At 35.0% G+C, this 19657-nt stretch overlaps 1 protein-coding gene across 1 annotated transcript; it reads right to left on the bottom strand.

The window, feature by feature from the left end:
* Positions 1-1569: 1569 nt before the first annotated feature.
* LOC134268893 (uncharacterized) lies at positions 1570-8267 on the bottom strand. Its single transcript, XM_062751133.1, has 6 exons — positions 8167-8267; positions 6057-7203; positions 4746-4992; positions 4250-4563; positions 2863-3624; positions 1570-2755 (listed from the first exon to the last, which is right to left on the bottom strand). Exons 2-6 carry the CDS (start codon positions 7177-7179, stop codon positions 1971-1973), a joined length of 3231 nt encoding a protein of 1076 aa, XP_062607117.1. The 5' UTR covers positions 7180-7203; positions 8167-8267; the 3' UTR covers positions 1570-1970.
* Positions 8268-19657: the final 11390 nt, after the last annotated feature.

Below are 19657 nucleotides of genomic sequence, written 5' to 3'. Positions count from 1 at the left end.
AGATGCACACTTGCTCATCATAACTATGTACTTACTTAGTTTATTTAATACCCAGAAGCAGAGAAGAAGATTTTCAAAGAATAATGCACTTTCACTGCATAATCAATAGAGCCCTGCCCTAACACCAGGACCCCTGACCCTGGGGCCATAAAATTCACAATTTTGGAAAAGGCACTCTTGCTCATCATAACTATGTGCTTAGTTAGTTTATTTAATACCCAGAAGCAGAGAAGATTTTCAAAGAATTATCATATTTTTACTATATAATCAATAGAGCCCCACCCTAACACCAAAACCCCTGACCCTGGGGCCATAAAATTCACAATCTGGAAGATTCACTCTTGCTCATCATTTCTATCTACTTAGTTAGTTTATTTAATACCCAGAAGCAGAGAAGAAGATTCTCAAAGAATTAATGCATTTTCACTATATAATCAATAGAGCCCCACCCTAACACCAGAACCCCTGACCCTGAAGCCATAAAATTCACAAATCTGGAAGAGGCACTCTTGCTCACCATTTCTATCTACTTAGTTAGTTTATTTAATACCCAGAAGCAGAGAAGAAGATTCTCAAAAATTAATGCATTTTCACTATATAATCAATAGAGCCCCACCCTAACACCAGAACCCCTGACCCTGGGGCCATAAAATTCAAAATTTTGGAAACGGCACTCTTGCACATCATAACTATATGCTTAGTTACTTTATTTAATACCCAGAAGCAGAGAAGAAGATTTTCAAAGATTAAATGCATTTTCACTATATAATCTATAGAGCCCCGCCCTAACACCAGAACCCCTGACCCTGGGGCCATAAAATTCACAAATCTGGAAGAGGCACTCTTGCTCATCATTACTGTGTTCTTAGTTAGCTTATTTAATACCCAGTAGCAGAGAAGAAGATTTTCAAAGAAATAATGCATTTGCACTATATAATCTATATAGCCCCGCCCTAGCACTAGAACCCCTGACCCTGGGGCCATGAATTTCACAATTCTGGTAGAGGACTCAATACTCATTACATTCATGACAACAGTTTGCTTGCTTGATGTCCAGGAGTAAAGAAGAAGATTTTTAAAGATTGCAATAATTTTAGTGGTTTTGGCCCCACCCCTCAGGCCCCAGGGGGACGGGGACCATGAAATTCACAATTTTTTTTTCCCTTCACCCATAGATGCTCTATACCAAATTTGGTTGAAATTGGTTCAGTGGTTTTAGAGAAGAAGCTGAAAATGTTCAAATGTTAACACACGACACACGACACACAGCGCACGACACACGAACGGACGAAAACAGATAACAATAGGTCACCTGAGTTACTCAGGTGACCTAATAAAAACATGTTCCATGTTAAAAGTTTGAACTCGCGAAAAACAGAATATTTTTCCTACTCGTTAAATAAATTCTATATCTTTAAATCTGTGAATATCCTTCACTCACTTCTATTAACAAAGAGATTGACAGCATAAGTTTGGGTGAGTTAATATTTTTAAGAACTACTGAAATTAATCATTTTCGTTGGGGATTAATATTAATTTTCGTGCTTTACGAGGCGTGAAGTGGCCCACGAAATCATGATCATTACGAAATGTGAAATTTTGTCATACAAAACTACCAAACAGTTCTTCATCAAAGAAATCAAAATCACACAAACATAAAAATCGGACCCCAAGAAAACCATCATCAAATTATTGTTCACTTATCCTCATTTGACCATACAATAACATAGTTCCATATCAAGGAAGAAAAAAATGTTAAACATTTAAATTAGAGCTCACAAACATTAAATGAAGAGTAAAGTTTTATAAAATATAAGATGGTAAAATTCCGACCACCATCTACATACTTTCTTTAATTACACTTACTTATACTTGATCTTCAATTGTTTATCTTTCACTTTAGCAAGATTTGAATTTTCAATTATCATGCTCATCAAAACACTAGTTTGATAATTTCTTTTATGAATCTTCTAATCATAATAGAATGGTCTAACATTCCCGTACGCCCAGGTATGCATCTGCCTTCTTGCTCCATGAAGTGATGCTGATATTCGGCGAAGGTTTTCCGTCAGATCAGTTCGGTTTCCTTTCGCCATATTATAAGCCGAGAATGCCAATAGACCTGCATCAACCATCGCCGTCAGCGGCCCGATTATTGCGCCAAGAATTATTATGCCTCTGGCTGACACCCTCAACAGGCTTATGGGAATCATTGCCAGACCCTTCACGGTTCTCAAAATACCCGGTAGACTCTGAATTCCCGCGAAGTCAGATGCCTCAATATTCTGATTTGTTTTAATTTCAGTTGATACCTCTGCCAGTTTAGTTACTTCCCTTTTCAGTTCATCCATTACGTTTTGAAGGCGCTCAAATCTCTCCTGATAACAGTTTTGATACCGTTTCAGTGTGTCTATTGTACCACTGTTCAAGTAGGTTTCAGTAATTTTTGCTCCTGCGGCCACTGTTCCTCCGGAAACCGCCAGAACTCCTCCTCCTACAGCCAGTAGGGTGGAAATTCCTCCGGTTACCGGTGCCAGAGCTATTCCAACACCTGTCATTACTGCACCGACAATTCCTGCCCCAGAACCAGATATTGTGGCGATATTTACATTTTTACGACGACCTTCAATTTCATTTATCACCAAGTCACATCTTCTCTGTAGAATCTGACTGCATAAAAGCCACTGCTCTACAGTCACACAAGCTGTCTCCAGAAGAGTATCGACTGTCCTAATCCTTCGCATTAAGTTGCAATCTGCAAAAGGAATAAAAAGAAATTATTTCTTCTATAATATTTATATATGAATTAGAAAACAAGATAAATGCTTGAAAAATGTCATTCCAACTGTCGATAAAATTTACCTTGTTGTGTGCGATATGGCATTAAGTCAGCTTCATTTGAATGTTCAACTGGAACATCTAAAACGCAATTACAACAAGCCATTTTTGGAACAATTCTGTGAAATTGTTTGCTTCCCGACTCAATAATAGAGATATAGGGCGTTTTATTCCTAGGACATTTACTTTTAAAACGTGTGGTTTTATTAGGATTCTTTTTCCGGGTTCTCAGCTTTGAGTACTCAGTCCAGGAGCTCTCTGTTGAGGTTTTTGTGTCCTTGACCCGAAGGACGTAAATATCCGTCTGGAAAAACGTACAAGCAACCCATAACAATAGGTCATCGGTTGAAAGATCATCTTCGATTCTTTCAATCATGAATTGCGCAAGTTTTTTATTGTCTTTTTCATCCTTTGGGTTTTTTCCAAATGTAGCTTTGTAAGCATGTTCAATTTCTCCTCCAATGACATTTTTGTACAAGGAAATGTTTTGTAACAATTCCTCGCATAGTTCTTTCAATAGTAAATCAACATTTTGTTCTGTTCCAAATATTTCTTTGCTCAAGCATCGAAGAAAAGAGTGTTCGAAAAACTGAATGGAATCAAACGTTCTTCCTTTCATGTCGTTTCTTTGCATCGCTACGCGCAGTGAAGAGTATGGCGTGCACACTGGAAAATCTCTGATTTCTGTCATGAACATTTCTTCGTCGGGATCCTTTGAAAGGAAAGTGATCAAAGGATGGTGACGTTGCTTTGGGTCCACGCAAATTAAAAGCTGAGATTCCGGTTCTGATAAAGACAATTAAAAAAATATGTACTTGTACAATTCTAAGAAAATATCATTGGCATAAGATTGAGTCGATCAGAGTAAATGTTTATTCATTACTGTACTTTTTTTTTCCTTTTAAAACTCATAAATATTTAGTTTAGACACAAAGTGCAAGCTTTATATGGGTTAACTTTGGCCTGCAGAACTCGCACACTTCTTAAAAATTCAGATATGTTGTAAGGATACAAGTTTCTCCTTCCATACGAACAACTGGAAATTAATTTAGGAATATGGGTCCTCCACTTAAGAGAAAAACTGCGCGGATCTCGGGTTGGATTTGTAAGGAGGGCAGACACTTTAAAAAGGGCAGCCGTGGCAATAGGGAGTTAATAGTATAGTTTTGTTCCTTACACTTTATCAACTTTAGACTCCTCTCACCTTTTATAATACTAGTCCACTGAATGTCTTATTTGTGACAAGGTTAACAACAAAACATGAAATCGGCATGTACATGTACAGGTAAGTTCCAAAAATTCATTATTTATAAAGTGCTTAGTCAATTGCATGTATGATTAAACAAAACACCATGAAATTATACAGCAACAATAAAAATCAATCTTTTCATAATTTAGGTTTTAAACTTACTCTGTTGGTTTCGAAGTAAGGAAAGAGGTGGCGGAATTTCACAATTACAACCTCTGAGGGGTGTTATCCTATCGAAAGAACCATTGAGTCTATTGTAGAATAGGGTGATATAAAACCTGCATTCTTTATTCCCATCAAGTTGGTCTGACCTCGAACGAACAGGTTCGAATTTTGTCCAGTAGAGCCCCTGAGAGCAGTTTAACTGGGTTAGTTCTGAATGGTAGATGTATACAGGAACTGTCAACCATTCAGAAATTCTTCGCATCTTTTCATCGAAATCCAGTGTCCCGATTCCTAAGGCATCCTGTAGGTCACTGCATCGATAGTGAATTAGAACTTCTATATAAATTCTATTCGATAAAGCATTTCAAAAAACGGCGATTCACAAAATGATTACAACTCTTATCTTCTTTAAAAAAAAAAATCATACTTTAATTTCATTCCTCAAATATTAGTTTTTCATAGATTCAACATAGGTTTGATCAACACTACAAACCTTGAAAAATATTGACTTTCATCTCCATATAATTCTTTAGACAGGGCTTTGACTAAAGTACCATTTCCACCATTTATTTGATCAAGTCGTCGTTCTTCAGCATTAAGTCGAGCTGTTACAATTTCTATATCCTTCGTTGGGATGAGATAATCGGTTCGCTGAGGCCAAATCGTCCTGATGTTCAGTACATGCTTTAAATGGGTGTGGTTTTGGTGTTTCCTACTTGGTGGACAGCATGGGGTTCGCACTACAGGCAATATCATCAAATATTATTGACACTTGAATAAGAGAAATAACTCTCACTGGCATTAAGGACTTTTAATTACTTTAAGGAAATGTCAACTTTAAGTTAATAGGCGATTTCTGTAGAAGTGTTCATGGCAAGAAACACTGAAATACTAGTAGTTAATATTCAACATTATCTTTGGAAAATCTTTACCCTTTAAAAAAAATTAACAGGAGTGAGTAGAGAGATGAAGGGCGATATTTTCACACATTTGTTACTTAAGGATGATGTGTACTCGGATAACAATAAATTCCACTAATAAGAACGAAAAACTACCAATTGCCCATTGTACACCTATGATTTTCATTTTAAATTTCAAATAACTAGGTTCTTTAAGTTTATTCCTAGTTCAGTAGTTAGTGTTTTGGAATAGTTTCACCCTCTCTCACTCTTCTCCACTCTTCTCCATCACTCCTCTCGGACGAACTACAGGATATGTGAATCAATATCGATGATAACATTATCATACAAAAACTCAAACCATTCTAAACAAAATATTATATAGAAGCCTCTCTAACATATAATGAAGACTTCATATCTGTTGTGAATCCCTCCTATTCCCCGGAACATTGAAGAAGATTAACTTTTTGTTTTACTGACTTTGCATGATTTTTGGCTTTTAAAAAAATGAGCAACTTGATGTGTTGCATGTAGTTTTTTTTACTAATAATTTATTGATTTGTTTAAAAAGCATACATTTAAGGGGGTGAGTAGGAGATTATTATTTTCTCTCCTTATTATTAACCACCTAAAGTTGCCCGCGCATCGCAGGATGGCGTCTCAATACGATTTAAAATTCTCGAAAGGGACGTAAAAGAAAACAAAATGTTTAAACAGGATTCATATCTATATAAATAGCCGGAAATTTCATTATCTGTTTGAGGCATTGCAAAAGTCTGGTCGAAATCAAAACTCATACGTAAACAACGTCATCAACTTTTTTCAATTTGAAATTATTTGAAATTTTCAATTGAATCTTAATTTTTCAAGTTTCAGATAACATGAAGAGCTTACAAATAACTTACACACTGCTTTGTGGATGTCATCTTTAATTTTCCCAATATGCCCTTGTATTTCTGGCTTTTTCTGGCGACAAGAGCATTCTTCTGATGCTGTGACATACGGCATGTATTCACCGATCGTCTGCTGGCGCAGAAGGATTGGAGAGCTAAAGCAACAGGCATATCTACATGCCACCGACATATAGGTTTCCCAGTCACCTCTGCACATCTTATCAACAACAATGTCGACGTTGAATACTGATGATATGGCATAAAGTTCCCCATCACTGGGAGGTTTTTGTCGATTTTTTGCTTTCTCTGTGTGTATCTTCAAAAGCCTCTCCTTTTCAGTGGCTCTCGTTTCTTCATTGATGGTATCATCTGCGTACTTGCAAAATAAATCCAGATTTTCCTCTTCCAGTTCAAAGTTACAAATAATATTTAGTATGCGGTCATGGTGATCTTCTTTACCGTAAAATTCTAAACTTAAACGGCGATACAAATCCTTGACATCATCTTTTATTCCATACCTAACATTTTTCTCAAAGAGCAAATGAAAACTATTTCTGAATCGCAAGCCAAAACATTTCTTGTGCTCTTCATTCACTAGATCCCATGGACAAGATTTCAGATCTTTACAATTATCTCTGAAATCAAGATTGCCATATTCTGTCGATCCATCTTGATTTTCAATCATTAGAATATATACCGGCTCTGAATCAAGACATGGCCTGATACATGGAGCGAAAATGTACCCCTGAAATCCGAGCATGTCCTCACTGTCAGATCTTCTGTAATGAACAAGACATATGTCCTTCTGTAGTAATTCTGCTGCAGCATAAATTTCCCGAGGAGATGCGTATTTCTTCTCCTTTATTACCCTTTCCTGATCACTTGATAGGCAATCTCTTGGGTGAATTGTTCCATTGCATCTGACGCACTGGGGGTGAAATAGGTGGAAATACATTGCGTTATCCAACTCGAGTTTGAATATCTCGTCACGCGTTTGCTTTGCATTTTTGCCAGAAGGCTGTCCTTTCTCTGTATTTAATACAGCATGAAGACTATAATAAAATGAGTTTTCGTCTTTGGGATGTGTTGTCACACTACAGCCTTTTCTTTGAAGGATTCTTTCGGCTCTGTCCATGATGATAGAACGATCACATTAAACCTATAAAGGTTGGATGTACGAAAACTTTATTAGGTAAAAAGAAAACAAATATCAGCTGGAAATGAATAAAGTATAACAACATTTATTCACCATGTTTACCTAAAGAGCTTAAATACAGTTCTTTGATAACTTTCTTTTTGGCAACGTGAAATATGAAACTATGTTTTCTTGATTTACTACAGTAAAAATGTGATACTATAATTTAATACTAAGTTTCTTTCATTTAGTATTTTATATAGTGCTACATTACAATAAAACTTTGATTCTTAATTTTCCTATAAATATACATAATCATCGAAAATAGAATTTAAATGGAGCATTTAAATGGAGCATGCCATAGGATGTTTATCCTGAGCAATAAATAAATTACAAAATTAAAGATTGCTATACTGATTGGCAAAAATTTGTTGCAACACACTCGAATGGTTCAAAGGTCTATGATTCTATGGTAAACGTTGGTTTATTTGTCTGTTTGTCTGTCTATCTGTTTGTTTGCATTGTTGTCTGTGGAATATGATGTGCAACAAATGCTAAGAAAATTAACCTTGCTAAATTTTTTAAAAGGCAACACATGTTGACAAACTTTTTTACTTCATTCAGTTAATAATCTTATGAAGCAAATTAATTTCAAAAATGATAAATTGTGTGCATTTATTTGATTGCTAACATTACGCATAATGAAATAAGAGGAATCTTGTAGGTTTTTTGTTTACTTCAACATTTCATGTTTTAAATATCTGTTATTCTTTGAACAGTTTTAGACATTTTTACACAAGCCCTATATAAAACATCACGTACCTTAACAATCAAACATTAAAATAGTGTAAATCGATTCGTGTTATGTATTTTTGTATATACTTTGTTTTTCGTATGTCGACAAGGACCCCTGTTAAAACGAAAGTAGATTACCATCTACGATCTTACGAAGATTTCCTTCCATCGCTCATTATTCTTTATACTTACCAGTGATAATGTCTAATTCAGAGTTTCAGAGCTCCATAAATTCATATTTAACAGCTGTTTATTTATTTAGTGTCTGTTTACATGACACGTAAGCCTATTTCGCTTCTTCAACAAAAGAGCATTTGATCTATTTTTAGAGAATATATCAACAAAGGGCGGATAATCAAATCCGTTTTATTCTTGCCATAGAAGGCACTGATTGGCACAAACATAAACAATTCTTATTTATCTTATGATAACTATACAACTAAATTATCTAACAAATTTTTACTCTTTGGAATATCAAAACAAAATGTTTGATTTGATCTGCTCTAATTTGTTACCTGAATGCATATAAATTTGCTTTGTTTAATTCATACAAGCTATAATTCTCTAAACTTTTTTTCTTTTTTATTCCTTTATTTTATTTTTTACTTGATTTCCCTTGTATCAACATGTCATAGAAATATTTAAAATACGTACTTAGCTCGTTTAACAAACGAGAGATCGATCGTAAATGATCAAAAATAATCTTTAAGCAATACAAATATGTGAAAAGGTCATAATCACGGAGCTCTGGGAATTCTAGAGGTGGGATCAGGTGGACTAAGCATCCTCTGTTGAACGGTCACACTCGCCGTAGAGCCAGGTAGAGCATTCAGCAGTCAGATGTGGTATAAAAGCGAACCCTGACAATCAGTATATGAGACAAGATCAATGGGTATCTAGGTTAAATTTCCTTACAAAATCATTATAACGACCATAGAACTTACGAATTCTGACTTTGAACGTGATTGTAATTCCTGTAACATCAACTTATCTGTCAGAAGCCTGCCTGGATTTAAAAAATTGATTGTACTCCAGATAAGCTCCCCAGTATCGAATCGAATAGGCTGAGAGATGTAAACACTATGTGCAAGAGATTGAGATATTACTAAATGACAATGAAAAGGTTGAAATAATCTTGTTTGTTATACAGTTTAGTTTTTACTTGACTCTTATCGTCTATAGTCAGTAAAACATTCAAATATGAAGTAGACGTGACAGACTGTAGTGTCTTTTATTTCAAGCTCACTGGGGAAATCGATCCAAATGAATATAGATGTTGTTACAAGCCTTTTCGGTTGGAACCATAAGATATTGTTTACGTAGCCTTTCTAATTCTTGAACACCTTCGCGTTTGTGAAAACAGAAGGATAAATGGTTCACATATTGCCTTTAAAATTTCTTGCGCAATTCTTTAGTATATTGGCAAAATTATTTTCTTAAAAACATTCTGATTGTACACACAAGTACTCTGAAGTTGGTATTAAAAATATGCTTGAGTTTCTGATTTACAATATCTAATGAGATGTGATTTTCGGAGACCAGGTCTTCCAACAAACTAACGGAATTCCCATTAACACCAATTGCGCCCCGTTTTAAGCAGACCTACTTTGTACTCATGTGAAGCAGAATTTGTCCAAAATCTCATTCGTGAAAAGAAGAAAATATTTGCTGTGGCCTTTAACTCGACATTATATAAATATTGCATGTAGTTGAGTGTAACATTGAAAATTTTCACCCCTCGAAAACCATTGTCAACCGAGGCGCAGCCGAGGTTGACAATGGTTTTCGAGGGGTGAAAATTTTCAATGTTACACTCAACTACATGCTATATTTATTATATTATACTGAATGTTTCATACAAATACATATAACAGTGAACCGTTCGCGCATAAATTCTGCGCAGTCGCTATGTTTTGGAATACCACCCGTCGTCAAGCAATGTTGACTGTTGCTACGCTGGAGGGCGAGGCTTTATTATTCAGCGGGTAGTAGTGTTTTTTAACAAATGTTTCTCGACCAATCAGATTCAACTAATTTACATGAAAGTATAATATAAAGATATATCGACGGCGTATTGTCAATTAACAATGGTTGTTTCCATTCCTATATCGATACGATATATCCCGGTGAGCTTGAAATAAAAGATACCTCAGAGTCTGACACATCTACTTCATATTTAGATAATTTACTTGAAAAAGACGTTAATGGTAATCTAACAACCAAGCTTTATGATAAACGTGATGACTTTAACTTTTCAATCCATAACTTTCTTACAAATTACAGCAATACACCCTCATCACCCAGATACGGAGTTTATGTCTCTCAGTTGATTCGATACGCGAGAGCATTCTCTACGTATGAAAAATTTCTAAAAAGAGGTAAATAGGAACAAAAAGTTGCGGAAATAAGAGTATCGACAGTCTCGTTGAAAGTCATCTCTTCCTACGCTCTTTGGTCGATAGAATGACCTTGTCGACAAACACAATTTATCATTAAGTCAAATGCTGACTGGTGTTTTTCATACTTATTGTTAGACCATTATATACACACTAAAATTGTTGACGGATTTTTCCATTATTTCATGATAATGACAAGGAGCACAAGGCGGATGTGACCGGTTGGAAGGGGATGCTCACTCCTCCATGGCACCTGATCCCACCTCTGATCTTTTTTCTGAGGTTTGGGTTTGCTCTGTTTCAATTTTGTATTGTTTAATGGACTTTTGAGCTTGGATACTGTTCGTGATCTCCATATATTTCATACAAGATACCAAAGCCAAATATTTCTCTTTGTATTCGTATTCTTACCATGCCATTTGAAATTTTAGAGGAAGGAATGTAAAAAGTACATGTATTATACGTAGACTGCTTGAAATATTTGCATTTAGGGCAGAAGCATTTTACATGACGTTATACGCATGGTGAGATTTAGTTCTTGCTACTGAATAGGCTCGAACCCCGGTCGCGACTGAAAAAATAGATTACAACTGATCACTGACAAGCTTCAAATGAGACCTTAAAAACCTATAGGTCCCATGTCACGGCAGGCCGGGGTACGATAAAAATTACTCAATGATGAATGGCTCTAAATGCCATGTTAAAAACTAAATTTTCAGCCCTTCACTGGAAAACGGTGACGTGTTGGAAGACTCGTAAAGACCCGGTAACTTTCAATTCAAAAGTACGTTCGCTAGGCAAAGAAACAGTTGCTACTTTTTTTGACTTCGGTCTGTCGAAGCTGAACCTTGACCCTGTCATCGTCCGATCACGGATCGAGAGCTCTACTAGCATGCTTGAAGAAAATGTATTTTTGGACTTTTATGAAAAGATTTAAGTTAAAATAAAAAAAAATACGGGAAGAAAGGTAATAAATTAAATCCAATGAAGAACTCCAATTGTGAACAGGGCAAAATCACGAACCCCTGAAAAAATCAGAGGTAGGATCATATGTTTCGCAGTAGTTAGCATCTCCCTGTCGCCCTGTCACATCCTTTGCGAGTCCTGTCTAATGATCAGGTTAAGAGAATAACCCATAATCTAAATTATCATAAAACATAGAAACATATTGCCTGACAAGCCATAGGAAAGAGATATGCCATCAAAACACTCGACGGCAGGTAATATTTGCAAATATGTACAACCAAAGAATCTGGGAAATGCTGGCTTCAAGTGGAATTGTTGAAAATTCTGAAATATCAAATTATTTCCCAATTAAAGCCTGTTTCTTTTTTAGAATTGGATTTTAATTTTTAAAAAATGCTCTTACGAACCAACCCAGTTAAGAAAAAATGTTCGTTTGTTCCTGGTTGATTGACTGCTAATATCCCTTTCGAGAAATGATGCCACGCTTTTTGTTGAGAATTAAACACCATACAGATGATATAAGAATATTGATTAATAAAGAGGTGGAAACTGGCCATTCTTCTGTTACATAGTGAAGCTGTTAGTTCTCGATTAATGTCTCTAGTAAGATGAAAATAAAATAAATTTAAGTCGTATAAAAAGGAAAACACAAGTACGAATTAACCATTTTTTGATAAGAATACATGTATAAAACGGCACAAAACATTTTATTTTTTAAATCTCCTTTAGATTTTTTTTCACAGATTCCGTGCGTCCATATTTACTAATGGTTACAAATGTAAATCAAACGTCGAACAGTCATTCATATGCATATTTGTACCTGACTATAATCTGCAAGATCTTTTGATAAAAAATTGATTTCAAAATATGAACCGAAAATTCAAAGGGAAAAGGAATTATTAAATTATGAACATGTATTAAAGTAATGTTGATCTGTATTCACAGAGTTCATCATTTTTATAACCAACTTCAAAACGAAGATGTAGCACAGAGACAGATTACCCGTCAATTCAAATTTTGGTGAATAAAATGAGGAAACTGATGTTCAGATGAGTACGCCGTTCTACAGTAAACTATAATCTTCTTATTAGCTGTAAACTATATCTCCTTTTCGAGAAATAAAAAGCTATGTCAACGGCTCAATAATCTTCAGCGCCTAGGTGTGAGAGTTCGTTGTTTAAAATTCTGTAATTACTGGGATAGATCTAAATACTACGTCATGTTTCAAGGTGTTGTGACAAAAAGAGACAAGTTTAGATGAGGTTAACACATTTGAATTTTACTTAAACCAAATTATGTGAGATTAAGCAATAATCATACAGTTCCGGAAAGTTACCATAACCAAAATGACACATATATAATTGGAAAGGGGGAGTTTATGAATTAAGCTTCGATCTCACATCTTTACTGAAATATTAAGCAAATCGGAAAATCTTCCGAATTTCTTGACTCAGTTCCGAAATTTGCAAGCTGTAAATGATTGGATTGATCAGGGAATTGAGAGTTGTACCACACAGTGTACTTATAATAATGATGTGAGACCGCTCTCTTGACAAGTTGATGAACACTATAGGCCCTGAAAAGATAATCAAAGCGGCTAAAATGATGCTCACAAGTTTCATGGAGTGCGCAAATCTCTTGATTCTTAATTTTTCCATTTTGTCGTTTTGATTTACCACTACAGATACGGAGCGATTTTGTGAAGTTTGTGAAGAAATTTCGTTGGTAATGACCGGAGCTGTCTTCCTGTAGCGACGACGGACTCCAGCTAAGGTCAGTATGTAGAACACGATGGTAAGGCCTAATAGAAGGGCGTTAAAAGAGAGAAAAATTGGTCTATATATATTATAGTTGATACCGTAAACTATCTTCAGATTACAAACTTTCCTGTTGACAAGCTTTATTGGCGCCATTAAAGATCCAATAAACGTCATCACCCCAGTCCAGCTAATTGCATAAACTATATACTTTCGATGACCATCAAACAAGACCATATTAAGGCGATTTTCTGCAATCACTAAGAAGCGATTAAAGCTGATATAAAATGTTTGGAAATGGGACATAGCAATTCCTGTAACCTGTAGAAAAACATTAACGATACAGAGTGGATAACCATGGAACAGCCAGACGAGCACCTGTAGAAACAGCACTCATCCCCAGCAGAAGATCGCCGACAGACAGAGCCAACACCAGGTTGTGGTGGATGTTCTGTCTCAGTTTTGGACTCTTTATGGATGCAGCCACAATTACAGAGTTCTCAAACGTGACCAATGTCCCCAAGACACACAGCGTGATGGAGATTGGTAGTGGAAAACTAGTCTGTCCTGGTAATGTTATATTGGTTGAATTCATTTCTGTCAGGAATCTTCAATGAGGTGTTGTGAGAAGTCTGTTAGTGATTTTTCCCCTGAAAAATCAAATTGTCATACACAAATAATTAAAGATTACAGAACATTTCACTGTATTTTAAAAATTTTTTTGACAATTAATTTTTGCTCAGAAATTCTTTAAAGTAATACTAGATATACAGTGTCCTTAACCGACAAAGTTTTCGTTCGATGAGAATCATTTTAACTCGCATACTGATTCTTTGAATCCAGTATTTTTGATGTTGTTAGTCGTGATGAACAAAGGTATACGTTATTGAGATAATTTTATTTATCCTTGGTAAGTATCTTGTTGTACAGCTGTGGGGGAAAAAGACTTGTATCTTTTCTGAAATGTTTTATTAAACATATTTGATCCCTTTTATTGGCCAAATTTACCCTCTAGCTATAGTTTGAATATATTTGAATGTGCACATTCTTGCAATAACAATACATGTAGCTCTAATTGTTTTTTTTTCTTCAGAATATTCTTTTTACCTATATTGTCCATATTTAACACTTTGATGAACCATTGTATCCCAAACCTAAACTATTGGAGTCATAAATAGAGCGCTATCATACTTAAAGTTACACTACCCGAGAATGCATCTGCATATGACTGATCATGTTTTTGCTGTTCTAAAGAAGCAATTTTAAAGATGTTTTTCAATGTATTCGAATGTAAAAATTTGATTGCCCATTTTGGTCCCCTACCCCTAGTTGTTATAATTTGAAAGTACTTTAATCTACCATTATTCGAGGGTGCTTCTATACAAATATGACTTATCATAGCTTTGTTGTTCTTTTAAAATAAAATGTTTTGGAGATATCCCCAGTGTTCCTGTATCAAACTTTGATTGCCTACTGTAATCTTACCTATCCCTATACTGCCTTAAGATTCTCCCACAAATAAATGACTTAACATTATTTTTGCTGTTCTGAAGAAGTTGTACGGATTTTCATACATATACCCTTGTGATTTTCTTCATCCATATAAACCACACCCGACCACTGGGGATTATGATTTGAACATACCTGAATCTACTCTTCGTCTTCGTTTCATCATTTTTGTGGCTCAATAATTATTGAGATAAAGATATAATGACCACACTTAATTTTTATCCTCTCTTAATGATTTCTTTTAGAGCAGGGTATGACCCTTGATTTGAAGAAACTTAAATTTCCTTTGTCCGGGGATAAGTACTTTGTACCAGGTTTGGTTAAAATTGACCCAGAAGATCAAAATATAAAACGTTAACGACGACGACGTCAAAAAAAAGATAAAGGACACATTTTGAAGCTTACTTGAGCTTTTGGCTCAGGTGAGATCTGAAAATAGCTATAACTACCCAATATTCCGTAAAGTTGGGTAGTTTATGGATCTTAATTCAAGCGATGCACAGCCTAGATCCAGACCAGACGAAATCTAATAAGTGTGTGCATTTAAAGTTTATCTATGTTGAAATTCTAGGAGAAATTTCTTTCAATCTTGTGACATAAAGACAGATGAAAACAAATTACAAATTCTTCAACAAATCTTTATAGTGATAGCTTAGGAAATACCCTGTCTTTTATGAGTTTGTAAAAAAATAGTAGGCGGTCCGTCTATATTTCTGAACATGAAATAGCTATAGAAACTTAAGTGTTTTCTTTAATACACGTTAAGTATTTAAATATGCAAGATAGGGTTATGCTTTGTTATTGCAAATTGCTTATGACAAAGATATGGTATTTTTAAAAAAATACAATATAGTTCACAAATGGCATTATATAAAGTTTAAATAGAAACCTATTAAAGCAATAGTTTTCTATTTTATTGAAATAAACACTCCAAATGTAATTTTAATAATATGCACTGTATGCATTTCTGTTTTTAGCTCACCTCAGCAATTGGAGGTCTCATATCAAAGTAACTATTTTGTTCAAACTTGGAAGGATGTTACACCTAAGGTTGCATACTACAAAGCTCGCTTTGAATGCTGGGTAGTGGAAGTTGTGGGTCCTTCGGATGAGACCTTAAAAATCGAGGCTCCGTGTCACAATAGGCGTTGGCACGATAATAACCCTCAACGCTCAATGGTTCTGGGTGCCAAGAGAAAGTAACTACGTGAATCAAACTCGAAAGGATTATACATCTAGGTATGCACATAACAAGATTGTTAATTTAGTGTGGGTCTTAGCCTCACTTCAAGTCAATATTCGTTGAGGTACACACAACAATATTATTAGTTTATTGTGGGCATTTGCCTTAATTAAAGTCCACTTTCGTTGAGGTAATCTCTTTAATCTTTGGTTACGTATCAAGTTAATGAAACTATGATCAGGCATGCACTTCTTACCGATCTTTATGTTTATTGTGCAAATATGCCATGTAAAAATGTATTTTGTTATACTGAAAATGAAACACTTTTTCTAAAAAATAATTAAGTCAATGACAGGAAATTATTATTTGCTTTTTTATAGATCGTCGTCGTGTAATTGTTTGAAAATGCACAATGACTTTGTATCGGCAAATAAAATTTTAGAAAAAACCTCTACAAGTGCTTTCTGTAATTTTCTATAGATATTTCAATTGTCACCTTTCATTGCCCTTTTTTCATAGCAGAAAAATATATACATTTTTCGGATGTCAAACAATTCATACTACAAAAAAAAAACTTCTTTCTCTGATAAAACACGTAACAAAAAGGGAAAAATCAAAGATGCTTCAATTATTTAAATAAATAGGACAAATCATTATAGACTATTAGATTTTTTTCAAATAAAATGAGTTTAAATTACTTTTTTTACTTCAAGTTTTAATAGGTTTTAAACTATGCCTTAATAAGAATATAAAATTAGTACGATTTTAAAAGCAATCTAGAATTGCACGTATGGAAATCATTATCTCTTAATGGCTTCACTTAAATTAAATCTTTCAAGAATTTAATTTAAGATTCAATTTCGAATACGTACAGTTTCCCTTTTTCAAATAAATAAATTTAAAATATTATTTTAGCTTAGCTAAAAACTACTTACCTGAAGTTTTCCTATGTATCTATAAAGCACTCACCTGCCTGACAATCGACTATATACTGCATCCGGAGATTCCATGGCGAGAGGGTGATCGAGTTTCATGTTTGTTTAGTCATGAATTGACGTCTTATGACTTGCATTAAACTGAAAGATTTAAAATGTGCAGTGTTTTCAAGGAAAAGTCAAACAGGGGTCGTAATTACTGACTGACGTGTCTCATACTTATTGTTAGTCCATTATTTATACACTGAATTGACGACGGATTTTTCTGTTATTTCCCGATCATGACAAGGAGCACACGGGCGGGTTTGACCGGTCTGCAGGGGATGCTCACTCCTCCATAGCACCTGATCCCACCTCAGGATGTTTTGGAGGTCCGTGTTTGATCTGCTCCTATTTTGTATTGTTTTATGGATTTTTGATCTAGAATACTGTTTGTTATCTCCATATGTTTCATTCCAATACAAGAAACGTGACCTTGCATATAAAATGATTAAGAGGTTCGCAGTCATTTAGAGGCTAGCCTGGTTGATGAGCACTGTTATGTCATAATCGTTTGACGTATGAAGGACTATAACGCGGACTGACTAGAGGCATTTCATTTTCAGCGTGCTTTTACATCTGGCTATATTGTTTTATTTACACTGTATGACTTTTCAAAACATGTAAATGCATTTATATATTTCTTCCTGAATTTCTTACTATTTACAATTTAATGACAAAAAAATTGATTGTTTGATGTACGTTATTATTGAAAACAAATTATGTTTTGCCCAAAACATGAGTAAAACCTTGATCATTTCTTTTCAATCCTACGAACTACTTCGGATAATAAATTGAATACTTTCCCCAAGGAAGTAAAAGGAATGTTTTTATTTTATTTCTGCCATTTAATCTGATATTTTGTAAGATGCGGCGAGTCACATCTGACAAATCAGACCATGTAAATAGGTCTTTAAAAAGCGGGAATTAGTGTACTTTATTTCTAATCACTCTCTATATAATATTTCTTTGTTATATGTTATGCATTTTAGTTATCAAAAGGCAATAACCTATCAGTCTCTTATTTGTTTATATCAAAAAACTTTAAACGAATCTCCTCGATCGAGATTATCATATAATTCAGTTATTTTTCAGGAAGCTTTCGTGGGATAATTGCAATAATGTTCGCCTAAATATAACTATATCACACACATGGAAACTATTTCAAATAAGTAACTTTTTATCTATATTTCACGGTAACAATAATTGAAATGCTCTTGTAATGTGATATTTTTCTTACTATTGTTCTATATACGTAGAAACCAGTAATTCATCGTATTATGAGAATTTGTTTCAATAATTCATCATGTTTTGAGATAAGATATGACTGATACATTTCGATTTTTTAAGGTGTTATACATCAAACATCTGAAACGAATTCCCCCATCACGGCCGTCTCCTGCGTGGCGCAGGTGTTAGAGTGTCTGCTTTAGAGTCGCGAAGTAAGGAGTTGATCCTTTAGTCTAGGGTTCGAATCCCACAGTGGGACAAGGAGATTGGTCCTTGGGATGAGACCGTATAAACCAAGGTCCTGGTAGGTGCTGGCACGATAAAAATTCCTTATTGCTCAATCGCCCTGAGTGCCGAGCATAGGACAAAATTTGCAGCTCTCCACCGGCAAGTAGTGGTGTATCAATATAACTGAAAAATTCTCGAAAGGGACTTTAAACAACATACAATCAATCAATCCACCATGGCCCTCTTCGTCCGACAACTATGGTCCTGCTGGATACAACATTACTTGTGACCTAAATATGGTAATAGAGAGGATAACGAGCAGTGATCGATTAAACAAATCTTAAAACAATACAGATATGTGAAAGGGACATGAAAAACCGAACACCTGAAAATTCCACAAATAGAATCAGGCGCCTTAGAGGAGTAGGCTCCCCTGTTGATCAGACCCACCGCCGTGAGGCCTGTATACTGGTCAAGTAGACGGAACTTTCTGTAGGCAAAGTCCAAGGTCAATATTTTATCATATGAAACAAAGCAGCCAAAATGCCGCCCACTGATAGGTCATATTTCCTAACAAGGTCATTATTGCTTACTTTAAACAATGTAGTTGAAATCCACGTAGCATCAACTTATCAGTGAGTAGCTTGCCTCACTTATAAATGAACGTCCTGAGTAGCAAATAAGTTAGGAGACATAAAAAAATACCATGAGCAAGTAATTAGTAGTACTGAAGTATTAATAAATGAATAAGGAATGTTGAGATGGAAAAGCTGAAGTCAAACAATGTAGTTGTTGGTTGGCCTTTATCGTTTAAAATCAGTAAAACATCCAAACATGGAGAGACGCGGCAGACAGAGGTATGAATGAAACATGGATACAACGAACAGTATTCAATATCAAAAGTCCATAAAACAATACAAAATAGGAGCAGAGCAAACACGGACCTCCAAAACATTAGAGGTGGGATCAGTTGCCATAGAGGAGTGAGCATCCCCTTCTGACCAGTCACACCCACCGTGTGCATCTTGTCATGATCGGGAAATAACGGGAAAACCCGTCATCAATTCAGTGTATAAATAATGGACTAACAATTAGTATGAAAAATGTTCGTCAGTATTTGATTCAGTGATAAATTGTATTTGCTGACAAGGTCATTGTATCGACCATAGAACTTACAACATTATGACTTTAAACGAGACTGATGAAATTCTTGTCTCATCAACTTGTTTGTCAATAATTTACCACGTTTTAGAAATTGTTAATACGTAGAGCATGCTCTTGCGTATCGAATCAGCTAAGATATATAAACACCGTATACAGGTGATAAAATTAAATTGCTGCATAAGTTAAAGAAATTGACGATAGAAAAAATACAGTCACTACGTTTATCATAGAAATTGGTTGTTAGATTACCATTAACGTTTTTTTCTCTTATTTTAA

Source organism: Saccostrea cucullata, unplaced genomic scaffold (assembly GCF_032062105.1).
Source record: "Saccostrea cucullata isolate Sc308-1 unplaced genomic scaffold, CSIRO_AGI_Scuc_v1 ctg8735, whole genome shotgun sequence".
In the NCBI taxonomy this organism is placed as follows: domain Eukaryota; kingdom Metazoa; phylum Mollusca; class Bivalvia; order Ostreida; family Ostreidae; genus Saccostrea; species Saccostrea cuccullata.
The sequence above is the reverse complement of the archived record's forward strand: the minus strand, read 5'-3'. Positions and strand labels throughout refer to the sequence as shown.